Here is a 23,639-nt window from a genome sequence, read left to right as displayed (position 1 = left end):
GAAACGTCAGCGAAGAGCCTGTGCCGTCTGTCCTCAGGGGGCCATGCGCGCTGCCCTCGACCGCCATCAGCCTCCCCGCGCCCTAGAAGCCAGGGTCCGCAGAGGCCCGGCTCCCAAGGACCGGTGAAATGCTCGGTTCCCGATTTTCCTTTTCGCGGAACCCGAGGAGCTTGGGTTTATTCTGGATTCCCTGGGCCATGAGAGTGAGCACGCCCGGGGCACACTGCTGCACAGCCGCAGCTGGGAGGGCTCGGGGTGTGGCCCCCAGGCCGCCGCCACCGTCTGACAGGTGAGATGAGAGCGCGCCCCTTCCGGACGCGGCACGGTATTCAGAAGGTGGTTTCCAGCTCGCTGTCCCCAGCCTCTGGGGCAGCACGGGTTGTCCAGCATAATGCCCGTGTTTGTCACCGGTGGTCAGTGTGTTTTCTTTGCTGGGGTGCAGTCACGGGAACTCCTCTGCTTTTACCGCTTTTTTCTAGGTTTTTCAGGCTTCTTTAAAATTGTTGAAAATGATGATTACGCAGTACATTCCTAAGCACAAACTGAGTAAGCTTGAAACCGCTCACTGTGTGGAAAGAACCATCCCCGTCCTGCTCCCCAGGACTGGAGACTCCTCGGCTCGCCTCCGAGTCGTTGCCTCGAATTTTATTCAGGTACGAGCTTCGTCTTAAAGTTCGGAACAGTCGGTGAGGAGCCCGTTACGGCGCTGTTTGACCGTGCGACTACCTTAGCCGCTCCTGCTCTCCTGAGAGCGTTAGCGATCCTGCTGACTCCCTGTCCTGCTTGCCTGGGGCTCCGAGAGCCGGAGTCCGCCTTGACGAGAGTCTGACGCCTTCCGGCAGAAAGACGCGGAAAACCAGACGGGAATAGAAAACTGGGGGTAAAGAGACCGTAACGGTGGCATGACTCAGTCTGGAGAGTCCTGTTCGCTCAACAGGCGCCTCCCCCAGGCCACGCGCTGTGGGGACAGCGAGAGCTCTGGGGGCTCGGGCCCTGAGTGAGACCCGCGCGTGGGCTTCAGCAGGTCCCCGGGTTCCTCCCGATCCCATCAACACTCGGTTGGGAAGGACTCCGCAGCTCTCCCGCTGTCTCGGGGGTCGCGGTTGCAGCGTGAGGAGCACCCGTCCCACTTCCTTTAACCTGAGCCCTGGGGGAGAATGAGCGGCAGTAGGCGAGGCTGACGGGGAGGTGACGCGTGCTCCAGTCCTGCGAGGGGCTCCCGCTCCGCGGGGCTCCGAGTCTGGGGCAGGTGGCGCCTCTCGACAGGCCCGTTGAAAAGGAGAGTGTCATTCCTCCGTTTCCTCGTGTATTTTTTAAGGGAGGAAGAGGAGGTGGAGACGAGGGGCGAGGCTGAGGGGGAGAATCCCAAGCAGGCTCCCTGCTGAGCAGGAACCCAGTGCAGGGCTCAGTCCCGTGACCCCGAGATCAGGACCTGAGCCGAAATCAAGAGTCGGGACTCAACCGACTGAGCCACCCGGGAGCTCCCAAGACGGATTTCTGGGTGTGTCGCGGCCCACGGGCTCCAGCCTCTCGTCAGTCCTCCTCCTGCGTCCGGCTGCCCGAAGGCTGAACACCTTAATCACAGAAAGGCTTGCTCATTCCGTGGGGCCTCCCACGCCCCCGTGAGCCCACAGGGGTCTCGCCACGCAGAGACCGCGCGCCGCTACTCTCTAGGCCGACGGATCATAGATAGTGACACGATATCATTTGTTTTAGAATTTTAGAAACTAGAAGACCTTTTTCCTGAAGTTGGGAAATCCCGAGGAGTGAAACCTTTAGTTTTAGATCACATTTCTTGTCCAGGCGTCCTTTGTCTGTGAGTGATCATGTTTTATTTTTTATGATTTGGGGTTTTGTTTTGAATCATTATATCTTAAATAGAACACATGCGCATTAGAGATAAACTATTTTACTGCCGTATTTTATTCCCTATTTTTTCCTTCGACATTGACCTCGAGGACTGAACTGAAGTATACTAACCTGCCTCTAGCATTGTCCAGCACATATTCACAGTCGTGTTGGTTTTCCTAGGAAATGGCCTTGTTCAAGGAAGTCAAGTCTCTCCAGATTATCCCGTCGTACTTGGTGCAGCCGTTAAAAGCCAACACTTCGAACCACCTGGCCATGAGCCAGATAGGCCTCCTGGCCCGGCTTCTGAAAGACCTGGGCACCGGGGGCTCGGGCTTCTCCATCGACAACGTGATGAAGGTAAGCTCACCGCTGGTGCCATGCGGCCGAGGCCTCGGCGCTTGCGGTGGGCCTGGAGCGGGTGGGAGCCTGGACCGTCAGTGTTTGTCGAGTGAGTGAACGAGTGAACGGCGGCAGAGAAGTAGCCACCGCTTCACCTAGCAGAGGAGGGCACCGGAAGGCTTCCGGCTCCTCGCTCTGCCGCGGGGCACGCATGTATGGACACTGGTCCACGGTGGCGGACGGACTACAGAGAACCCGTGTGCCTGAGGACACCCCGTGGTGCAGCAGGACCGGACGCCCTGACGAAAGCTCGGACGTTCTGGGAGAGAGACTACCAGCGCAAGGAGTCCCTCCCTGATTTCAGATGTGCGGGAAGGGAGCTCGGAGCGCGGCCGGCACATGGCCAGACGCCGAGCTGTGGCACTCTCACGACAGCTCGTCCCCGGGCAGCCCACACACAAGCGCTCTGCGTTTGCTCCCATCCATGCGGGAAGGGGTGGGTCTCCGTGGATCCCACATGTGCAGCGACTCGGAAGCCTGGACTGGGTCCTCATGGAGTCACATGTGCCGTCAGGAGAGGCAGGAGCAAATCATGCCACTTCCATTCCTGTGTTTTCTCTACTGGAGTGTGATTTAGACACTGAAGTAAATAAGCCTTCGGACACTCCCTCCTCTGGCTTCTGGAGCTCCGTGCCCCACGCACCCCACGCTTGGCCTCGTCGTCTGGGTCTCTTTTCTGGTTTTTCTTCATCCTCCTGATCTCGTTAACTTTGGAGCGTCCAGGCCTCCTTTTCTCATTTCTGTGCACACACCTTCCCTCGGTGACCCATCCGTGGAAGACACAGTCTCTGTGCCTGCGCCCCCCGGACGCCTGACTCCTCCAGCAAGCCGTGTCTGCCCCTCGTCCCAGTGGAGCACCGGCCCTCCCCTCTGACCTGCTCCGTCTCAGCCTTCCCCATTCCTGTAAATGACAATGGCGTTCTTCTCTTTGCTCAGCAAGGGCTGTGGCTCTTCTGCAGATACATCCAGATGCTGGCCAGGCATCCCCACGCCCCTGCTGTCCTCAGGTTCGGCCCCTGTCATCACTTGCCTGGCCGGCCACTGCCAGCTCCCCAGTGGACTTCTCCTCCTGACTCGCCGTGCAGTCACATGGACCACTCTCTGTCTTGCCTCCAAGTGCAGTTTGCTTGTTCCCCAGCACAGAACACGAAGCCTGCCCCATTACACATTGCAGTTCCCGTTACACAGCGCCCTGCTTCGAGATGCCGGCGTTGGCGTCCGTCCCAGTCCGCTGCAGCGGCAAACACACACCTCAGCGGGGTAGCATGGGAAGCGTTGGTCACAATGCCGGGTGGTCCCGTGCAGCTCGCCAGGAGAGCTGTCACTCTGCCCCACACGGGCTTTCGGGCCTCCATCTCTCCACTAGGACACCACCAGCTTCTCACACGACTCGGGGGTCACTGAACAGACGAAGTGAGTCGGGGTGGTGAGGGGGTCTTTGTGGGCCGGGCCGCTCCCACCCACCCTTCCCCGGACGGGCACTTGGGCCCGGGACGCGTGGCATAGCTGTGCCCGTGGAAGAAGGCAGTCGGCTGGTCAAGCACGCGTCTGTATCTGGGTCCCCCTGCACGTGGGAAGGATGGATCCAGGTGGAGGAAAGAGAAGAAAGAGGTAAAGAGAAGTTGGAAGGAGGGGTCAGTTCCGGCAGGAGCGGAGTCCCCCAGTGGCCGACGGGATTGGGCTCTGACGTAGCCGCAGGAGGGCTGGCTGCATGCGGAGTGGGGAAAGTGCATCCTCTTCACGGACGAGGTCTGCTTGAAGCCCGATCGGACACTGGAGTTTGAGAGACAGGAGCGACATATGAAACTGCCCCTTGACGTCTGAGCAGCTGAACTGACCAGAAATGCCTCAGGTCGGGACACTCTGCGCTTCCCAGGACGCCCGTGGCACCTGTTGGGGCAAGTGTGGCACGGGGCCAGTCAGCGTGCTTCTCAGGTCTGCAGGCACATTCCGTTTGGCCCGTGACTACACAGGAAGAAGGGATCCCGAAGTGACTTAGTGATGGACACGTGGGACAGGAAAGACTGCAGGGAGGTGACAGATGGGAAAAGACAGTGGTGGGTCCAAAGTGGACCAAGGGCCCCAGTGGGGCTGAGGAATTGTCCAGGGAGGGAGTACAAAAAAGTGGGAAAGGTAGAAGGTGACCTGCAGAGGGTGGGACTCCTAGAGGCCAGGACTCCTCGGGGCAGTGGCACAGTTGGTGGCCGGGCCCGGGGTGGAACCAGGAGCCTGTGGCAGGCCAAGATGGTGGAAGTGCGAGGCCAGTGCCCAGAGCCCCACGGGCAGATGTCAACTTTCTGAGCATGGTAGGGACGGCGCGGGATGGGACAGAGGTGTCACGGCGGGTCCTTGTGACACCACACCATAGAGCAGCTAAAGTGGATCGTGGCCAACGAACGTCCATGACAGGAATGTGGGGTAGGGAGAAGGGAGGTTTCAAAGAAGGACAAGCACAGTGTACTATTGAGAATGTCCAACAAAACCCCACGTATGCACCCAGCACGCACGCGCACACCCAGCACGCACACACAGATGCGCACACACACACACACACACACACACACACACACTAGTGAGCGCGCGTCTGGGTGGGCCCCAGAGGCTTCTGCTACCATGTTTCGTTTCTTAAAGATCCGAAGCAGACATGGCCAGATTACAATGTCGGTTAACGTGGGTGGTGGACACGTGAAGTTTCTCATGTTTCCTCTTCTCTGTGATTGGAAGATTTTATAATATATAATTTAATATGAGTCTATGCGAGGATGGAACCTAGAAAATGTTTGTTGGCCTGTGAGTGCAGAGCTGCGTGTGTACAGCCAGCGTGAGCTCCGCTGCGTGTGTGAGGCAAACGGAGAAAAACTCGGTGTCGTGATAGCCAGAGTTCTGTGGGTGGTGGTCTTTTTTTTCCTTTTCAAACTTGTATAATGTGCCACTATTTCTTTTATGCTGGGGAAAAATAAACTCTGTTATTGTCAGACTCAGTCACCACAAGAACCCCTCCTGACCTGTGTTCAGTTTTCAGTGAGCGCCCTGGAGCACAGAGTGTATGAGGTCCGCGAGGCCGCGGTTGGAGTCGTTTTGGACATGTATAAGCAGCACCGGGCTCTTATTCTGGAGTACCTCCCTCCGGATGACAACACCACGCGCAAGAATGTTCTCTATAAAACAATTTTTGAGGGATTTGCTAAAATCGATGGCAGACCTACAGATGCTGAAATTAGGGTAAGTCAACTTTTATGAAATTACGACTTAATCCTCTGTTGAAGCTGTTTGGTCACCCAATAAACCGACAGATTGTTCAAGGAGCTTCAGGTGCAGGAGACCAGGGGAGCTCCCCTGGTTCAGGTCCTGGCTGCTGCACACCCTGCCTGGGAGACTGTCTCCCCGTCCACGAACAGGAACAGTGACAGCCGGGAGGACGTGTGCGTTTTATCCGTTCATCGGGTGAAGCTGGGCAAGGTGGTTTGACCCCAGTTGTATTGTTAGCCTCAGTGACTGCCGTACGTGTAAGAAACGTAATTCACGTGCCATCATGTTCTCCCGATTTGTAAGACTACCCTAAAATACTATTGTAATGGCATTTTATTCTAATTTTATTCTAATCTAATTTTATTCTAATTCTAATATTCTGATTTCAATACCAGGCACAGAAGAAAGCAGCTACAGAAGAAGCCGAAAAACGAAAGAAAGAAGAGATTAAAGCTTTGCAAGGGCAGTTGGCCGCGCTCAAGGACACTGAGGCCGAAGCCCAGGTTGGGAAGGCCACCGTCTCCCCCACCCGCACGCTCGCGGACGCCCTGACTGCTGTCCCGCAGACACATAGACGGCGTGCTTGCTTTCCTCTCACGGCGCGATGTAGATGAGACCTGTAGGCTGTGTTGCTCTTTAAAAACTAGCTTCGGGTTGCATAAAAGGAACCGTCCGTCAGCTAGTTGGAATTAGGTACTGATTCCAGGGAGTGGCTTGAGCTGCTGGCGATGGTTAGAGAGGAAACTCCAGGACTAACGGCAGGAGGTGCAGGACACATTTCCTCTTCGCAGCTCCTAGCCTCCCTCAGAGGCAAAGGACGAAAAGAAGCTTGTAAGTGAAGATCCGATTTCCATGCACTGAAGAAGGCAGGTTTCAGGGAACAGTTCCCCCTCAGGAAGTCTCTGGTCCTCAGCCTCCAGGAGATGCCATCCAGGGTGTCAGAGAGTGACTGCCCTGTTTCTGGGATTTACACCAGTTTCAGGATGTTCACTTTGTCATTCAGGCCCTTAGGTTGAAAGAAAAGGGGAGGGTTGGGAGGAGCCCATCAGGGAGCACGAGGTTTCAGGGGTGCGGGAAGAGAAGGTTCTAGAGTGTGCTGCATGGCCCGTCCCTGGTGACGGGACCACACTGGGCCCGCACAGGCTGCTAGGAGGACAGAGCTCGCGGTGAGGGTTCTTGCCAGGCCTCAGAGAGAGAGAAAGCAGCTGAGTGTGTGCTGGAGTGCCTGTGGCCCAGAGCCGTAGTGACGATTCGGGAGGCGCTGGCCTCTGGGAAGAAGAAGACAGAAGGGGAGGGGCCGTGGGGGAAGGGGGCTCCTGGGGTTGGCGCCTCACACCATGGAGTCAGGGTGGTTCTTTTTTTTTTTTTTTTTTTAAGATTTTATTTGTTTTGAACAAGAGAAGTGGGGGAGAGGCAGAGGGAAAGGGAGAAGGAGGCTTCCCGCTGAGCAGGGAGCCCTGTGCTGGGCTCAGTCCCAGGACCCTGGAATCATGACCTGAGCCGAAAGCAGGTGCTTAATTACTGACCCCCCCCCCCGCCAGGTGTCCTTCAAGCGTGGTCCTTTAGGGCATCCATGTTTCGTCCGATTCTCACAGCCGCCTGCCAAAGCAGGTCCAACTTCCTAATGTTATACAAACGAAGAAACAAATTTATTTATTTATATTTTGAGAGAGGAAGAGAGTGTGAGTGGGGGAAGGGACAGAGACGGAGAGAGAATCTAAGCAGGCTCCACGCCCAGCACAGGGCCCAACACAGGGCTTGATCTCACGACCCTGAGGCCATGACCTGAGCCAAAATCAGGAGTCAGACGCTTAACCCACTGAGCCACCCAGGCGCCCCAGTGGGGAAGCAAATTTTTAAAAAACTAAAGTGACTTAAAGCACAGACCTCTCAGGGGTTGAGCCAGGACAGCCAGACTATGCTGCTCACCAGCCCCCTCCCCATCACAGCACTGAGCCACAGGGAGTCCAGCCCCCGATGGTGCGGGTTCCACTAAGGCCATGTGCACCCCACAGGTATCTGTGGACATGGTACTGGGTAACCTCATCCTTCAGCTTTCCCGGCACCTTCATCACTTCTCCGTTTGTTACGTGTTTGCTGAGCACCTGCTCGGTGCTGGGCATGGTGCTGGGCTCCGGGAATAAGCCGGGAACAAAACCAAGTCATGACCCCTCCCCAGGGCCACGGCTCCAAGGGGAAGAGACAGTGAAAGAAAGCGCAGCACAGGGTAGAGCGCACAGTGGGCACGGACGTCAGCCCGCTGTCTTCAAACAGTCGCTGACGATGCTGGGATCTCTTTCTCTGTTGTTTTTATCGCGGTAAAATATTCATAGCATGTTTTAACCCATTGTAACCGTAATGGAATGTACACTCTGTGCCACTAAGTGCCCTCACGGGGCTGGCACCAGGCCCACCATCCAGCTCCAAAACTTCCGTGAATGACAGAATTTTTAGACCGCCTGATCGCTCCAGAGTTTTAGCAAAAAGGATTTAGAAGTTACTGATGGGTTTCCCAAGCTCTTACCAAGAAGGTAACACTGGAAACTGCGATTCAGGTTTCAGCGTTGTTTACGTGGTCTCCCTGCAAAACGCACAAACCCATCTCTCTTAAGAGGTTTTGTTGCCTAAAATCCAGTGCCACAGAGTTTGCCTTCCATGTAGGCACAGAAATCGTGTGAGCCAGGCGCCGGCCTCATGTAGTCTGCTGCCCTCCCCAGCTCTAGGGTGGCATCGTGCGCTGTGTCTCCCTCTCCAGGCCGGGCCGCGACAGAAGTCACTTACTGTGATGCGAGGCTTGCTGCTCTCAGACACGGCAGACCATACCCATGTTTGTAGCTCGTCCCTTACGTGCTGGTGTGGGGCCGCCCACTGTCCCTCGTCTCTGAAACCGAGAGTCCAAGAAGGCCTTCAACCCCTGCCCCAGACCAGGCTGGTTGGTCCCCAGAGTGCTGTGACGCGCTCCCGACATGGTCAGTCTTTGTAGGGACGATGGCCGTGTGCGGGCAGCTGAGGAGGAGACATGCTAACATGGCTCCCAGAGCTCTGGCCGGGGGACTGTGGGCAGCCCAGGAGCTGCGGTGGGAAGGCCTGAGCCCCCGTGCAGCTGGCCACCCGCAGTGACACTCAGCTGCTCGTAAGGGACCCCTCTGTCCACTCCACGTCTTGGAGCTCCCCTGCGTGCTTAGCACCCCAGACACTGTGTCTGACCCAGGGAAGGGGCCTGGCGGGAGGAGCAAGGCCTGGCCCATCACACCGGTGGCTGCCTTGCTGCCCGGTGTCTGTCTCAGCATGGGAACGCTATTATGCCAAGTTACCCGCTGAGTCCACAGGCGCGCAGGGGACCATGTGTGCCAGAGAGGGAAGTCTCTGTTGGGGACCCTCACCTCTTTCAGTGGTGTCCGACGGTGATGAGGATACACAGGGAGTGTGTGAGAGCGGCCAGGGCTGACGAAGGGCTCGAGGAGAGGGCCTGCTGGCTGCTACCTTGCCCTCAGGGGGCTGGGGTGGGGGGAGACTGGGCGAGAGGAGGAGAGGGCCGAGCTTGGGTGCCAGGGTCCTTGGAGGGGCGGCTGGAACCCGGTGGCTGGTGTCCAGAGACCACTGCAGACACGAGATGAGGGAACACGTGACTTAGGAAACCGGCTGAGAGTCTCGGGCAAGAGTAAATTAGCCTGGCGAGGCTTTCACGGGCCGACCGGCCTCTGCATGGGAGGGCCCCCAGAAGCAGGGCCCCCAAGCTGGTGAGAGGAGGCCCGGCCTGAATGGGGAGAAGGGAAGGCGTCTGTGGTCTCCCACAGTGTGCGCCGGGGGCTCCGGAGCCCGATCTGCAGCCAGGCAGGCTGGGGCAGCTGCTCAGCCTGGGCAAGAGAGGCTGGGTCCTGGGACCTTCAAGGAGAGAGGACTTGAACCCTTGGTCATCCCCACTGAGGACTGTGAGCCTGGGAACTGGGAAGAGCATACCTAGCATGAGAGCCAGAAACGGGGAGGCAGCTAGGGAGATGGGGCTCGTGGGGCGCCGCAGGCATCCGGGGACGAGGGTGATAGTCATGTGCTGCCCAGAGCCCACGGGCACGGAGGACGCGAGCCGCTGGGAAGCAGCAGTAGGGCAGGGGCCCGTGGCGGGGCTTGTGAGGGGAGAGCACACGTTTGGGCGTTGACGGCGCACAGAGGTGTTACTTGTTGGTGGAAAGTCAGCAAACAGAAGCACTTACTCTCCTGGACAGACTCTCGCGTGCAGCCGTCTGTCCCTGACCTCTCTGTTTCTGTTCTCAGGGGAAAGGAGCGCCCCCGGTGGAGGCGGACAGTCAGGGTAGGTACCGGGCGCGGGGCTGCTGGCAGCGGCCGCCTCTGTCCCCGAGCAGGTGCCAGGGATGGAAGATGAACAAAATCCTTGTCGTCTAGTGCACCTTTTTTTTTTTTTTAAAGATTCATTGGTTTGAGAGCGGCTCGTGCCCAGGAGCCTGAGCGGGGGGAGGGGCGGGGGGAGGGAGAAGCCGACTCCCCGCTGAGCGCAGAGCCCCACATGGGGCTCGATCCCTCGACCCCGGGACCATGACCCACGCCAACACCAAGAGTCGGACCCTCAACCAATGGGGGCACCCAGACACCCCTCGACTCGTAGCTCTTAAACGTGTTTCATATTAAAGCGGCTACTGCACATTTGGAAACGTTGACAGAAAGTTACTTTAAGTGATTTCTTGTCTCGTTTCAGACACACAAGGAGGGAAAGCAGCACCTCCGCCGGCTCCAGAAGGCCCAGATCATCACTACTTGGATAAGTGAGTAGCGTGTCTCTAGCTCGAGGACGGCAGGCGTGAGCCGCGGCACGTGCGCAGGGAAGTGTTTCCTCGAGCGCGGCCGGGTTCTGTCAGCCGACGGCTCTTCCCCGTCATCCGTCATCCCTAAGGAAGGGCGATGGCCCTCCCGACCCACGGGCCCCCTTTGCCCCCAGAGAAGTCAGCAGCCCGTTTGTCAGACACAGAGCACTGTGACCGCAGATACGTTCCCCTTTGGGTCAGATGTCTTTGTTCTCGTGACTTCGCGGACAGCTGTGCTAGGTTATGCTGGCAGGGCAGAAGCTGAGGGACCTTGACCTAATTGTCCCCAACACCCACTCCTCCTACCGCGTGCGAACGGGCTGTCCCCACGCGGACCCGCGGCCAGGGCGGGCGTGCGCGTTCCTGGACGACACCCGAGCCTGCGTCCGCGGCTCGTGCTCTCCTCCAGCCTGTGCATCTTCTGTGGGGAGAGGAGCGAGGCCTTCACAGAGGAGGGGCTGGACCTGCACTACTGGAAGCACTGTCTCATGCTGACAAGGTGCGCCCACTGCAAACAGGTAAGTGTCGCGCGCGGCCCGAGCCCGGCGTCTCGGCGACAGGCCCCGGGGAGAGCCGGCGGGGAGCTCCCTGAGGCGTGCACGGTGGGGCTGTTCTCTCCGAGTCTCCCTGAAGGACGGACACGGACGTGACGTGCAGACACAGCTCGGGGACGGTGTGGGTTCTGCTCCAGACCCCCCAGGGAGACGGACCCGCAGTAAAGCCGGTTGGTGACGTTGGGGCTCCCCCGGGCGCACGCCGGCTGCGCGCACACTGTGCGGGGTCTGCGCGGTGCCCGACAGCGGGGTGTGCGAAACAGCTCACGTACTGGACAGACACCTCACTGCTAAGAGATGCTGGCCGCCGCCTGAGTCCCCCGCGAGCCGCGGGTCACTGACTAACGCGACAAAAACAAGCAAGCTTGAGAGACCGTGAGGGTGACCAGAATGTGGCGGACACACACAGTGAGCAGACACTGTTGGGGACACAGCGCCAACGCCGTACTCACCATGGAGTCGGCACGGACCCTCCTTCTGTAAACCGCCCACCTTACTAGGGGCCCGCACGCAAGTCAGAAGCGTTCAAGCCCCCGAACCCCGCAGAAGGGCACGCCGTGCCCCCTGCTCCCTGGCCCTCAAAGCCACCACCTCTCCCTGCAGAGTCCCCACCGTCCCGATTCCTGACACCACAAGTCGGTGTTGCTCGCTTCTTGAGTTGATATAAACGGGATCATCTCGTGTCCTGCCGGTCTTCCTGCTTTGTCGCAGGCTCTGTTTGACAGTCCAGGGCCCATCCCTCCGCCCTGCTGTTTTTGGAAATCGGGCCGTGTCCTGTCTGGGGCTCCCATGAGTAGTGTTCCTCCGGGCGCTCCGGTGTCAGTCTGCCGAGGCACCTGTGAAGGCTCCGTTTGGAGTGCACCCTGGGGGTGGAGAGGCTGGGCGCACCCGCGGGGCTACAGGGCTGACGCAGACGGTGCTCGGAGGGGCTGCGCGTCCACACCCCAGCCAGGGCCACCTCCGTGCTTCCTGCTGCTGGTGAGGTGCGGCCCATGGCTATCTGTCTGCTGACTGTTCAGCTGTCCTGTTCTAGAAAATACCTTCTAGTCTCCGGTGCTGAGGTTTTTTTAAACATTTTATTTATTTATGTTTACAAGGGAGAGTGAGAGAGGGAGGGCGAGGGGAGGGGGCGGAGGGAGAAGCAGACTCGCTGCTGAGCAGGGAGCCCGACGCTGGGCTCTGTCCCGGGACCCCGGGATCATGTCCCAGGCCGAGACAGATGCTTCACCCGCTGAGCCACGCAGGCACCCGCTGGTTCGTGTTTTCAGTTAGCTCGCCGGCCCTGCTCTCCTGATCTGTGGTCATTGTTGATGTGTCCGCACCACAGTCCTTGCCAGATTCAGAGCCTACAGCTGGCCTCTCCCGCTTGGGGTCCGGCCTGCTCGTCGTCCTGATGTGTCCTTTGAGTTTAACCTTGTCTACCTTGGGGGCGCCTGGGTGGCTCAGTGGGTTAAGCCTCTGGCTTCGGCTTGGATCATGCTCCCAGGGTCCCAGGATTGAGTCTCTCATCAGGCTCCCTGCTCAGCGGGAAGCCTGCGTCCCCCTCTGCCTGGCACTCCACTGCTTGTGCCCTCATGGTCTCTGCCTCTCTCTCTCTGACAAATAAATAAAATCTTAAAAAGAGAAAGAAATATTCTCCTATCCCCCAAATTTGGATCTCTCCTGATGCAGTGGCCTTTCTTTCGATAACGGAGGAGAGCCGAGGAGAAGGAAATCCACCTCTGCCTCCTGCAGCTCCTCTTGGGGTCCTGCACGTCCTCACACGCGTCGGGGGCTCTTGGGGTCCTGCGTGTCCTCACACGCGTCAGGGTGGGGACTTGGAACCCAGAGGCCACACGGCCAAGCTGCCCTGCGCTTACCACCCATGCCCTCTGGAGCTAACCGCTGCTCCTCCAGCCCACCCTTCGCCGTGGCCTCTAGTGCCAGCGCAGGAACCTGACGAGGGGACGCAGATGTGGAGCGGGGCACCGTGAACGACGGCGGCAGCCGTGCGGGCTGGTGGGGTGGCGTATGCGAGCTGGGGGGCCACAGGCCGGCGGGGGCAGCCCCGCTCCCGTGTTCCCGGACACGTGCTTCCTTCTGCGTTTTGGGACACAGGTGGTGGAGATCTCCGGCCTGACGGAGCACTTGCTGACGGAGTGCGACAGGAAAGACGGGTTTGGGAAGTGTTACCGCTGCAGTGAGGCCGTGCTGAAGGAAGAGCTGCCCAGACACATAAAAACGAAAGAGTGTAACCGTGAGTGCAGGCTCGGGCGGTGCCCTCTGTGTCCGTGGTGCCCTCCGCCTCTGTGGTGCCGTCCGCGTCCATGGTGCCGTCCGTGTCTGCGGTGCCCTGCCCACGGGCCCTGCCGGGGATGGGATGTCTGGTCAGGTGTCTCCTGCTGCTTGTGCAGCTCTCACGGGAGGAACTAAATCTTGTCTCATTGACGCCATTGCAGCTGCCAAACCAGAGAAGCTGGCAAACCGGTGTCCGCTGTGCCATGAGAACTTCTCCCCGGGAGAGGAGGTGAGGGCCTGGCGCGGGGGTGACAGTGGCGAGCTTGTTGGGGCCGGGCCGCAATTAGGGCACAGGGAGCGTTCAGGGAGCTCCCCGGTCTGTCCCCGCACCTCTGGAACGGTTACTGTGCTTACCTGTCCACTCAGGTGATTTCCTCCCTCAGCACTGTGGACCCACGGGGGGCGGGGGGCCCTCGGCTCTGGGGGGGTGAGTGCAAGGGGCTTTGGCCTCTGTCCAGTCTCCGCACTTCTCTGGGTGCTGGGGCCCTAGATGGCGTCCAGGCCAGACCACAGCACACCGGTCCCTCGTCATGACTGAGCCCAAGCCCGGTGCAGCCTGGAAACTGCCGGTCACAATGAATGCGGGCTGTCCTCCCGTGTCCCCTTACCCGCCACGCTGACTCCAGCCTGGTGCACCGGGGCAGCGCCGTCCGCTCCCCACCCGCCACCAGGTAGTGCGGCTTCGGAGGCCTGCCTCTGCTCAGCCACTTCCGCTCCGACACCCTTAACCACTGCTACCCGCCGTCCACCACGGTGTCCTGCTGCTGGGCTCTCCCTATGCCAGCGCTCTGGGACGGGGCACCACGAGACAGCTCAGACCCAGCCACACTCGGCAGAAAACTCGCGCACCCAGCAGTCAGCCCTGTACCAGGTGTCCCAGGCTCGTCCTGTGTCTCAGAAAATGTCAGAGACGTAAGGAAGTACATAACAGAGCACAGGAGCCCACGGGCAGGCTTCGCGTCCCATCCCCCGCTTGAACGACGGGCGCGCATTCCGTCTGCACCCACCGTGTGCCGCCTTCTCGTGTGCCCGGGGACATAGCCAGCAGCGCGTCCCTTCTCTGCACGCGGCCAGCAGCAGGTGCGGACGCGCTCCCGCGGGGCTCATGCCTCCAGCCTCAGCGCGATGGCAGACGCGCTGGTGTCTCGGCCGTGGCTGAGGCTGCACACGGGCACCACTTCCTCGTCCAGCTCTTTCCTCACAGCGGGAGATGCTGTTGGCCCACAGGGTTTCGCATGGCTGGGTCTGCTGATGGCATCCCCCCTGCTGTCATTCGATGGGCTCTCGACCCCTCCGTGAATTGGAGGTTGCTATGAATTGGAGGTTGGCCGGGTCAGATGCACCTTCGGGTTTTAAAACTTAGTTTCTCCTGCGGTTTTCGTAGCTGATAGTGCGTTCTTCCGTAGCCAGCGGGCTCTTAAAATTAAGTCCTGTGACGACATGAAGTACTGGGCTCGCTCCAGGGCCTGTAAAGCGAGACATATTCAGGGAACCAAGAGTGGCTGCTGTCCCTGCCCTTGCTCACTGCCCCTCCCGCCTTACAGGGCTCGCTTCTTTTTGACGGCTTGGCCTGGTTCAAGGATGCGTGAGTGGTCCACACAGGCACACGTTCTCTCTCGCCGTTTATTTTAGAATTTCGGTGCCCTTGCGTCTGTGCTCCGCTGGCTCCCATGGCACTGACGCTGCCCTGGGACACTCGCCCCCTCCTCTGGCTGCTGTGTGTTGCTCCGCCTCTGAGCGTCGCAGCCCCTGGCCCCTCTTCCTGCCATGCCCTCCTGTCCCCGGCGTCCAGCGGGGAGCGGCAGCCTGGCTCGTGGCTCCCAGCTGTGAGGCAGTCGGCGGGCCTCTCCTTGCCCTCTGCTTTCTCAGCGTCCAGTCCTCCGTGCCGGCTGGCATGTGGCCACACCCTTTTCCTGTCTCACGGTTTCTGGGGTCAGGAGTTGTGGGCACAGCAGAACGTCTCCGTGGCTCAGGGTCTCACCAGGCTGCGTTCCCGTGTGGGGCCGGGCTGGGGAGGGATGGTCCAAGCTCACCCAGTGGCTGGCAGAATTCCTCTCTTTGTCATGCTAGGACCGAAGTCCCCGCTTTCCTGCTGGCGTCAACCAGGGCTGCTGTCCGCCCCTGGAGGCCCCCACGGCCCCGTGCCCCGTGGGCCTGCGCATGGGCGCGCACTCCCGTGACGGCACTCCAGCTGCCGGGTCGGTCCAGGGCCGTGGCTGCTCTGGTTTCGGCTCTGGCCGAGCTCATCTCGCTTGCCCCTCGGTTGCCTGGTTGACGCCGTGTGCCTCCTGCTTTGTTTCAGGCGTGGAAAGCTCACCTCATGGGCCCGGCGGGCTGCACGATGAACCTGCGTAAGACCCACGTGCTGCACAGGGCACCCGCTCTGCCGCCAGGTGAGGCCCGCGCCCTCCTGCACGCCAGCACCCTCGTGGCAGGGTCCCCTCCCCCGATGGCACTCAGTCCTCGTGTTCTGGCTCCGGCTCTTGCCGAGGAGGCTACTTGTGTGACCAGAACTCTTGCCATGGGTCCTGCCCTTCCCGGAGGCTCCCCAAGGGCGTCCTCGAGGTGGCAGACGCAGCCCCGAGTGCTCTCGGGGTGCAGAGCCTGGTTCTCAGCATCTTTGCCCATCACTGGACCAGAGTATTCAGAAACGCACAGTGAAATAGTAGATGCATAGAGGACGCCCCCGCCTGTTCCATGAATCATAACTTTCTCTATCTTATGTCCGATGGAGAATGCCTTTCCGGAAAATACATGTTTCATTAGAAAACTAGTCCTGGCCGAGACACTGCTGGAGGCACAGGTTTACGTTAGGGTACCTTAGTGTAAAAGCAAGAGCGTCACCGACACGAGTGTGATGAGACGTGGGTCCTGGGCTGTCCGTGCTGCGTGCCGGTGACCGACGCCCCCTGGCGGCCTCTTCCGCAAACGAGGAGCTCGGCACTTGGAGGGGCCGGCCTGAGGGTGGTCAGCCCGGAAAGGAAGCGCTTGTCACACGGCCGCTCCCCTTTCATTTCCGGAGCGGAGTTTCTGAAGCCCCAACTGGTGAACGGCTCCGTTCTCCTCTCGCCATCCCTGACGTCAGGCTCCTCCTCTGAGCCCTTTTCCTTCCTCTTCTGCCGGTTCACGAGCCCGTCCTCCTCAGCCGGTGCGGCCACCTGCCCACCGAGGGGCCACGGTGGCGTCCCCGTGGCCTCGCACTCTGTTCACGTCTTGTCTCCCTCCTAACGCGGTGCCTGTGTTGTGTTGTGTGTGTGTGTGTGTCCAGCAGGCAAAGGCCCAGCCGTGGCCAAGTCAGGGACCTCGGGATCAAAGGTCGGAAGCAAGATCCCTACCCCAAAGGGACTGAACAAAAGCTCCGGGAGGACGTACACGAAGCGGTGACATGATGCGCGTCTCCTCTGTCCCCGCGAGGAGCGGAGCAAGTTTCCTGACTGTGAACCATTTCTGCTAAAATCCGCCCTTGGATATGGAGAACCGTCCCCCACCCCGCTGACCCTCGTCACCCCACTGACGGAGAACCTGCGTCCCAGGGTCAGGTCTGGACCCGCCACGGCTTCGAGCAGCCAGGCTTCTGCCCTCCCAGCCCAGCACGCACAGGAGAGCACCCGTCTGCTCGGAGGGTGCCGACGCGATGCCCGCGCGGGCCAGGCCCTCTTCCCAAGTGCTTGCGGTGATTCCCATAAAGACTTCACTGGAAACCTCGGGCCTGTTCGTCTCTCTCACACGTGGCCAAATTCCCACCGGGCCGTGGCCCCCCAGCTGCGGTAACCATGAGTGTCACCGGGTGCCTTACCCCAGCCAGGTGCACTCTGCCTGCCCCTGCCCGGTGCACCTCCTCACCCATGTCTGCAGAGCCCGTGCTCCCCGCTCTCATAGGTCACTGGGCATGGGTCCCCCTGTGCCCCTCGCCCGGCCAGGGGCCCATGAGGAGTGCACGGTCCGTAGCTGTCACCACCCTCCTGCGGCAGTCCCCCCCCACAGCAGTCGCCCCCCACAGCAGTCCCCCTACCCGCAGCAGTCCCCTGGGGGAGCTGAGGGGGGCACTGTGAGGCTCCGAGGCAGGGCCGCGCTGGGGGTGCTCACATCCCTTACGTGCGTGCCGCCCTCAGCAGAACTACAAGGTGACTGTCACCTGTCCTGTGCTCGCCTGCCCACAGCGTCGGCCGGAGCGCCCCGCTCTTGAACCCCAGAGGCAGACGTGGCACCGCTCTTGACTCTGGCGTGGGGCATCTGCTCCTTCACGCACGTCCCCGTCAGCCCCTGTGGACCCAGCGCGTCTGCCTCGGGCCTGCCCCTCGCTCGTCTGCGTTGGGATTGGGGCTCCAGGTTCATTTGCTCGGCTCGTCCCGTGGTACTTCACGCAGCAGACGTCATTTCAAACGAAGACACCAGACCTCGAAGTCCAGCCCCCTCCCAGCTCCCCACCCGCCATCGGGCAGGGGAGCGGTTCCCCGTGCTTCCCGTGCAGGTGGCCGGGCTGACAGGCCGGTGTGGGTCGGCAGGGAGGGCCCCGCGTCTCCCCGCGGCCAAGTCTCCCGGGGACCCGGGGTGGCTGGCCCTTCCTGTCCCACTGTGCAGCCGGGACATGCTGCCCCCTCCTCCTGAGCGCCCGGCGGGCTTTCCCGACTGAGACCCGGGGTGACGGACGAAGTGTGGGCTGAGTGATTAGTGTGTAAATAAATACTGAGTTTCCGGCCGTGTGAAACCACAAAGTGTGTGTTAGAAAACCCCTAACGGCTGTCGGAGCAGTGCGCTCCTGAGTACGTCCGTGACCGTGAATTTGCACGGCTCTCTCCGTCCTGGGAAGGCTGATGCCTTCTCGTTCGCAGCAAGAGTGAGACCGAGAGAATTACCAAAACCTCTGACCCAACCAAACCACGAAAGCGCACGGGGAGAAAGGACGCAAACCTTCAGTGGGCGGAGCAGAGCACGGATGCCGGCAGGTGACACTCGGGCCTTTCTGGCCCCGGGGACAGCGGCTCGACCTGCGGCCCGTCCTCCACGCGCGGACCAGCCGCTCCCGTAAGCAGAGCCGCGGTCACGCGAGCGAGGGAAGGAACCATTCCTTCCTCTCCGCCCAACACTTCCAAATACAGATGTCTTGTTTTCTACATATCGTAACTTGAAAAAGCGTTTGTAAAGATATTTAATTTTAGTGATTGGCAAACCAAATCGGGTGCATTTAAGACCAGTTAGCGCCGCCGGTTACAGAAGAACTGAGTGGCGCTCTTGATCCCTGGCAGGTTCTCGTGGCTGCTGAAAGCCTTACAGAGTTAGGGACTACTAAGGAACCACAAAAAGAAGACAAAAAATTTAGAAGGAACTGTAAGATCCCTTGGCCATGTATAAATAATTTGGAATAGGAATTAATGATTGACTTTTCACTCCTGAGTATGTTGTGCATATTTAACTATTTATTTCTATTATTTTCATATTTCAGGATATTTTATCAAGCTAATTTAAAAGAAATGTGTCTATAAATTTGGCATCAGAATACACATGTAAATACTTTTAATGAAAATTTGCAACTTTTTAATGTTTTAACATAGTTTTCTATTTGTCTTTATTTCAGGTACCAGAGTTATAATATCTAACTAATATATTTTTGTTGTTAGTTTAGGGCCTAGGGGTCCCCTCACCCTGAGCATATGAACATAATAAAAAGGTCACTCAATGTTCTGTCACTTTTATTTCAAGTTTTCCATTAAAAGGCAAATGGAGTGTCTTCCACTCTGGCGCGCCGGCCAGAGGCGCGGCTGGGGGAGGCGTGGGAGGGGCAGGGAGTCCGCTGCGGGGACGGGGACAGAGCTGGCCCCACGCTGCAGGGGGTGTGGACACGAGCTTCCTGCTGAACAAGGTGAAGGACGGTCAGCTCCTGTGACTTGGAGGACGTGGTCGCCCAGCTGTGCCTGCAGGTGGAGTCGGAGTGTCCCTCTGACCGTCTTGCTGTGCCCACAGCGCGTCCGCACGCCTGCGCCCCTTGTCCAGAGGGACTTAGCGGCCAACACGGAGATCTTGCTTTCAAATGAGTAAAAAGGCAGTATTTTCTCTGTTCATTTGTGGAGTGACTTAAAGCTTTTATCAATTTGGGGAATCCTAAAATTGCCTCCGTTTTGAAGTCACAATGTGCAGGTTTTCCCCTCCACGAATACTGTTAACGTAAAGCTGACGGCACTGTCTTTCCTCCTGGTTTGGGGACTAGGGCCCTGCGTGGGGGAAGGGCCAGGCGTGTGAGCCGCAGGGTGGGCCCGGAAGAGCGCACATTCCGGACAAGCGCTCCACTCACCCCTGCAGGGGTGCCGGAGAAGGAGGAGCCCCTCCCTCCGTGGGCTGCTGGAACTGGGTGTGCTTTTGTGCCGTTGCGTATCTGCTCTTAAAAACCAGGTCGGTTCTCCAGAAAGCTGAGCGTGGGGTACCCAGCAGCCTTCCTGGCTCTTGCCGCTCTGGGGGGCTTCCGTGCCCCCTCCCCAGCCGCTGGGCCGTGAGCTGAGCCCCCTGCATCTGGGATGCAGTTGGAGTGACCCTCAAACTGCTCCTGCAGGGGCAGGGGGTCCCCCTTGGGGTCTTCTGGAATCCTTGCAAGAACCAGTGAGGTTATCGTCAGTGGCAGGTGGGGACACCGGCCCCCTAGAAGGCAGCGGGCCCAGATGAGAACTCTGGATCCTGATAGACCCGGGAGGCCTGTGGACAACAGCTCATAGTCCCTGCCTCAGTTTCCCCTTAAAGAGTGGAGCCAAGGAGAAGGTGCTGATGAGGTCCAGCCCGGCCAGTGGGTTTGCAAGTTCGGGGAGGGAGCCAGCCCCTAAGCTGAGGGGTGCCCCCGAGCCCTTCATCCCGCATTCGCCTGTGCCTGCAGGGGGTAGGAAGCGGAGACACTGAGGCATGGACCACCACCAGCCAGAAGGCCTCAGAACTCCACCCAGCTTCCCAGGCCCCAGGCCCACCCACCCGAGCCCGCAAGTGCCGGGATTTCAGGGGAGGGGCAGGGAGAGTGGGGAGGGCCGAGGTCAGATGCCCGATGGAGTGAATTTCCTTGTGCACAGAAGGAGCTCACCCCCGAGCAACAAGCAACGCTCTTTTCTGGCTCAGGTCCTGCAGGTTGCAGACTCCCCAGGAGAGGTGTCCCTGGCTCCTCTCAGTGTCTTGGGACCAGTCCAGAGAGGGAGGGGTGGTGTCCTGCCTGGAGGTGGGGGACATCACGGGAACCAGTGCCAGGGTTCTGGATAAAGACCTTTCTCTCCCCTTGGAGTAGGCCTGTTTCCCAAATTCCAGGATCCTAGACTGGGGGGGGGGGGTTCCCCAGCAGTTGGGGGAGGCTGGAGGGCGAGCCTGAAGGGGTCCAAGACTCATTCTGGGCGGGGCCAGGCCAGGAGCGGGGTCAGGAACAGAAAAAAAATCACGACCTGTCTTCTTCCTACTGGAAGTTTTAGAAGTTTGCTTTTTCACACTGCCATCGGCCACCGACCTGGAGCGGTCTTGTATTTTCTGTTCCTGAATGAGGTGGAGATTTGTGAAACCAGACGCAAACGCAACAGCTAGACAATCGATCATTCGACTCTGTTACAATCATGACGTCTCGAGACGCCTTTACAGAAAGAGAAAACCAGGAGAACACATTTATTCACAACAAACAACCCAGAAAGAGCTGGTGCCCAAAAGACACAGAATCTCCTACGCATCATTAGGAAAGGCCGAGGGGCCTCCGGCCTGGCTTTGGGAGTGCAAATAGGGAACCAGTTCCAGAACACAGCACGCAGGGCTCTGTTGCCGCTGCGACGAGTTATTGCGAGTGCCGGGACTCACGGCACCCAGGACTAAGAGCAGGGCTCAGCCGGGTGCGGGGATCCCCGGGGAATCCGGTCCCGGGGGAATCCAGTCCTCGCAATCCCAGCTTCCAGCGGCCCCCACTTTCCCGAGCTCGGGGCCTCTCCCTCCCTGTTCAAGGACAGCCCCGCGCCCCACGCGGCCATCCCTCTGGTCCTTGGTCTCCACCTTCCTCTTCTACTGGTAAGGATCCTGTGAGTTCACTGGGTCCACAAGACGATCTCCCCATCGCAAGGTTCCTCTGAGACTTCAAGTTCCCTGTGCCCTAAAACCTACCACATTCACAGGTTCTGGGGAATAGGGTGTGGACCTCTCTGGGGGCCGTCATTCCGCCCAACACACCTGTAAGAACGCCATCCGTCTAACATCTATATCGCTTTTCTTTTTTAATATTTTCGGCTCCTAATAATATTTTTTTTGAGTTGTGGACAAAACCTGTTATTAGTTTCTTATTTACAGGCCTTATCAGTGCTCCTGGTAGTATCATTAAAAGACCATTTTACCTACCTTAGAAAATGCCAATCTTTTCAGCTGCAGTCATTTCCTGCCTATGGCTGCTACGGTATGCATTTCACTCAGCATTGTTTGCCTACCAGGTTGTCCTCTGCTTTTTGCCACAATTCCAAGCTGCCTGATGAATTCCCCTTTCATAAGAAAAAAGCCTATTCAGAGAACTAAGTTCAAATGGTCAAGATTCAGTTGTTTTATCAAATGCACCAGTGTTGAGAGATTTGCCAGCTATCTAAAGCCAAAAATCGGATGGTTATCACCCAAATACTATTAATTTACCAATTACTACATGCTATTATAAAATCACCACAGTAATCTTTAAAGAGCTTTTTTCATACTGCTCATTACTTCCAATTATCATTCAATATTCTGTTTTTGGAATGACACGTAGAAAAACCTCCAAAACACCTTCAAACTAAAAACAAAGCTTATCCTACACTCCAGTCCAAATTATCTAATTGAGTATCTGCCCATCACATCTCTTCAAACTGGGCTTAATCTCCAGTGCATAATGTTCCCTCTTCACCCAAACTTGCTCTTCAAAGATGAAAATTCCTATTTTAAGTGGATTTCTAGTTCTTAAGTGACCATAGAAAACTTCTAGACTTTCTTCTAAAATCTAGAGAAAAATGAATTCTACCATTAAGAATGTTACCGAATGCCTCATGTTTTAGGTACTTTAAACTACTTTACAATATTTATAAATGGGACATTAAGAATTCCAGTAAGTGAGAAATTAAAATGTGACAAGGTAGCAACAAGTTTACTCCCTAGTGATAGAAAATAAGTTTTATATGCAACACACTATCTTTGGTATTATAGAATTTCTTAAAGATGTTATTTATTTAACAGAGAGAGACACAGGGAGAGCAGGGAACACAAGCAGGGGGAGTGGGAGAGGGAGAAGCACTGAGCCCACCAGGCGCCGTACATCAGTTTTCAAAAAGGCCCTCAGCACCTGGAAGATATGCGGAGAAAGTTTAACAAAGACGAGTGATGGCAATACCAGGAAAAAAAGAACAATACTAGCATTATCAGTATTTATTTCATATAAAAACAGTATTTGCACTAAAAATGGTTCACAATTCCTATGATACAAATACCAAGGCAACCTAACAGCCAATGCATTTAGAGTAACATATAAACAAATCACAAAACATGGAATGAACCATAAATTCGTAAAGGTAAAGACTGAGTGCAATAAATCATTCAATAGATAAAATAAGTTGATAAAACTTACAAAAATATTTTTAAATACACTAAATATGCAAGTGGGAAAATGCGATTAGTGATACCCATTCTCAGATGAAACCGTATTTTCTTTTCAGTGCATGTGTGGAGTTCTCAGAAAGTGTACTGTAAGTCCCAAGGGACGAGTGTGGAGCCGCTGAAAACGTCAGCAGTGTTCCCGGTCCCGGGCTGTTGAGCGCAACGGCCCCGAAGCAACTGGACCCCACGATCCCCAGGGGCATAGGTGGTGAGGAGCCCTGAACGCCTGTAACCCGTGGGCCCCCATCCTGCGCCTGACAGTGACCAGCACAAACGTCCGCTCCTCCCTTATCCCGGGACGACACCCCACATGCCTACATGTAGGGGAAAACACAAGCACACTTTATGGCTTCAGGACCCGTGCCCTCCCTCTGTACTCCTCTGCCATGCCCGGAAGCATCCGTCCTTGCTTTTCTGATAAAAATCAAAAGCTCCGTGTGGAATCCAGCCCCCGTCTCTCCCGGAGGCAGCCCCGCGCCACGCTCAGATCCTTGTCTGAGAACTTTGTTTCAGTGCGTGACGGTCTAGGGGCTGTTGAAGTGAGGACGACTTCCTCTTTTTTTAGTTATTATTTTTTTAAGAGAGCGGGAGACTGTGGGAGCAGGGAGGGGCAGAGGGAGAGAGAACCGCAAGTGGACTCCGCACCCGGTGGTCGTGAGATCATGATGACCGGAGCCAGAAGAAGAGTCAGAAACTTAACCATCAGGCTAAGCCTCCCAGGCGCCCCTGGACTGCTCAGGGTGGGACCGCGTTAGGGTGGGGGGGGGTCCATCACTGCTCAGGGGCTGGCCCGGGGGGGGGGGGGCCCCCCCCGCCCGGGGGGGGGGGGGGGGGGGGGGGGGGGTCCATCACTGCTCAGGGTCGGACCTGGGTGGAGGGTGTCCAT

At 57.8% G+C, this 23,639-nt stretch overlaps 1 protein-coding gene across 3 annotated transcripts in view; it reads left to right on the top strand.

The window, feature by feature from the left end:
- The window catches only part of CEP104 (centrosomal protein 104), a 32,736-nt gene extending 16,104 nt beyond the window's left edge, over positions 1 to 16,632 (top strand). For 2 of the 3 annotated variants that reach the window (XM_032863238.1, XM_032863237.1), the window contains 11 exons: positions 480 to 653; positions 2,032 to 2,208; positions 5,266 to 5,472; positions 5,895 to 6,002; positions 9,772 to 9,808; positions 10,211 to 10,277; positions 10,726 to 10,834; positions 12,968 to 13,106; positions 13,309 to 13,376; positions 15,450 to 15,540; positions 16,416 to 16,632. In XM_032863238.1, the coding sequence (XP_032719129.1) occupies positions 480 to 653; positions 2,032 to 2,208; positions 5,266 to 5,472; positions 5,895 to 6,002; positions 9,772 to 9,808; positions 10,211 to 10,277; positions 10,726 to 10,834; positions 12,968 to 13,106; positions 13,309 to 13,376; positions 15,450 to 15,540; positions 16,416 to 16,531 (1,293 nt within the window). In that variant the 3' untranslated portion in view covers positions 16,532 to 16,632. The remainder of the gene's footprint in view (positions 1 to 479; positions 654 to 2,031; positions 2,209 to 5,265; positions 5,473 to 5,894; positions 6,003 to 9,771; positions 9,809 to 10,210; positions 10,278 to 10,725; positions 10,835 to 12,967; positions 13,107 to 13,308; positions 13,377 to 15,449; positions 15,541 to 16,415) is intronic. The other variant, XM_032863239.1, reaches the window with a different exon arrangement.
- The last annotated feature ends 7,007 nt before the right edge of the window (positions 16,633 to 23,639 follow it).

Source organism: Lontra canadensis, unplaced genomic scaffold (assembly GCF_010015895.1).
Source record: "Lontra canadensis isolate GAN:19392208 unplaced genomic scaffold, GSC_riverotter_1.0 scaffold25, whole genome shotgun sequence".
Taxonomy (NCBI): Eukaryota; Metazoa; Chordata; class Mammalia; order Carnivora; family Mustelidae; genus Lontra; species Lontra canadensis.
The sequence above is the reverse complement of the archived record's forward strand: the minus strand, read 5'-3'. Positions and strand labels throughout refer to the sequence as shown.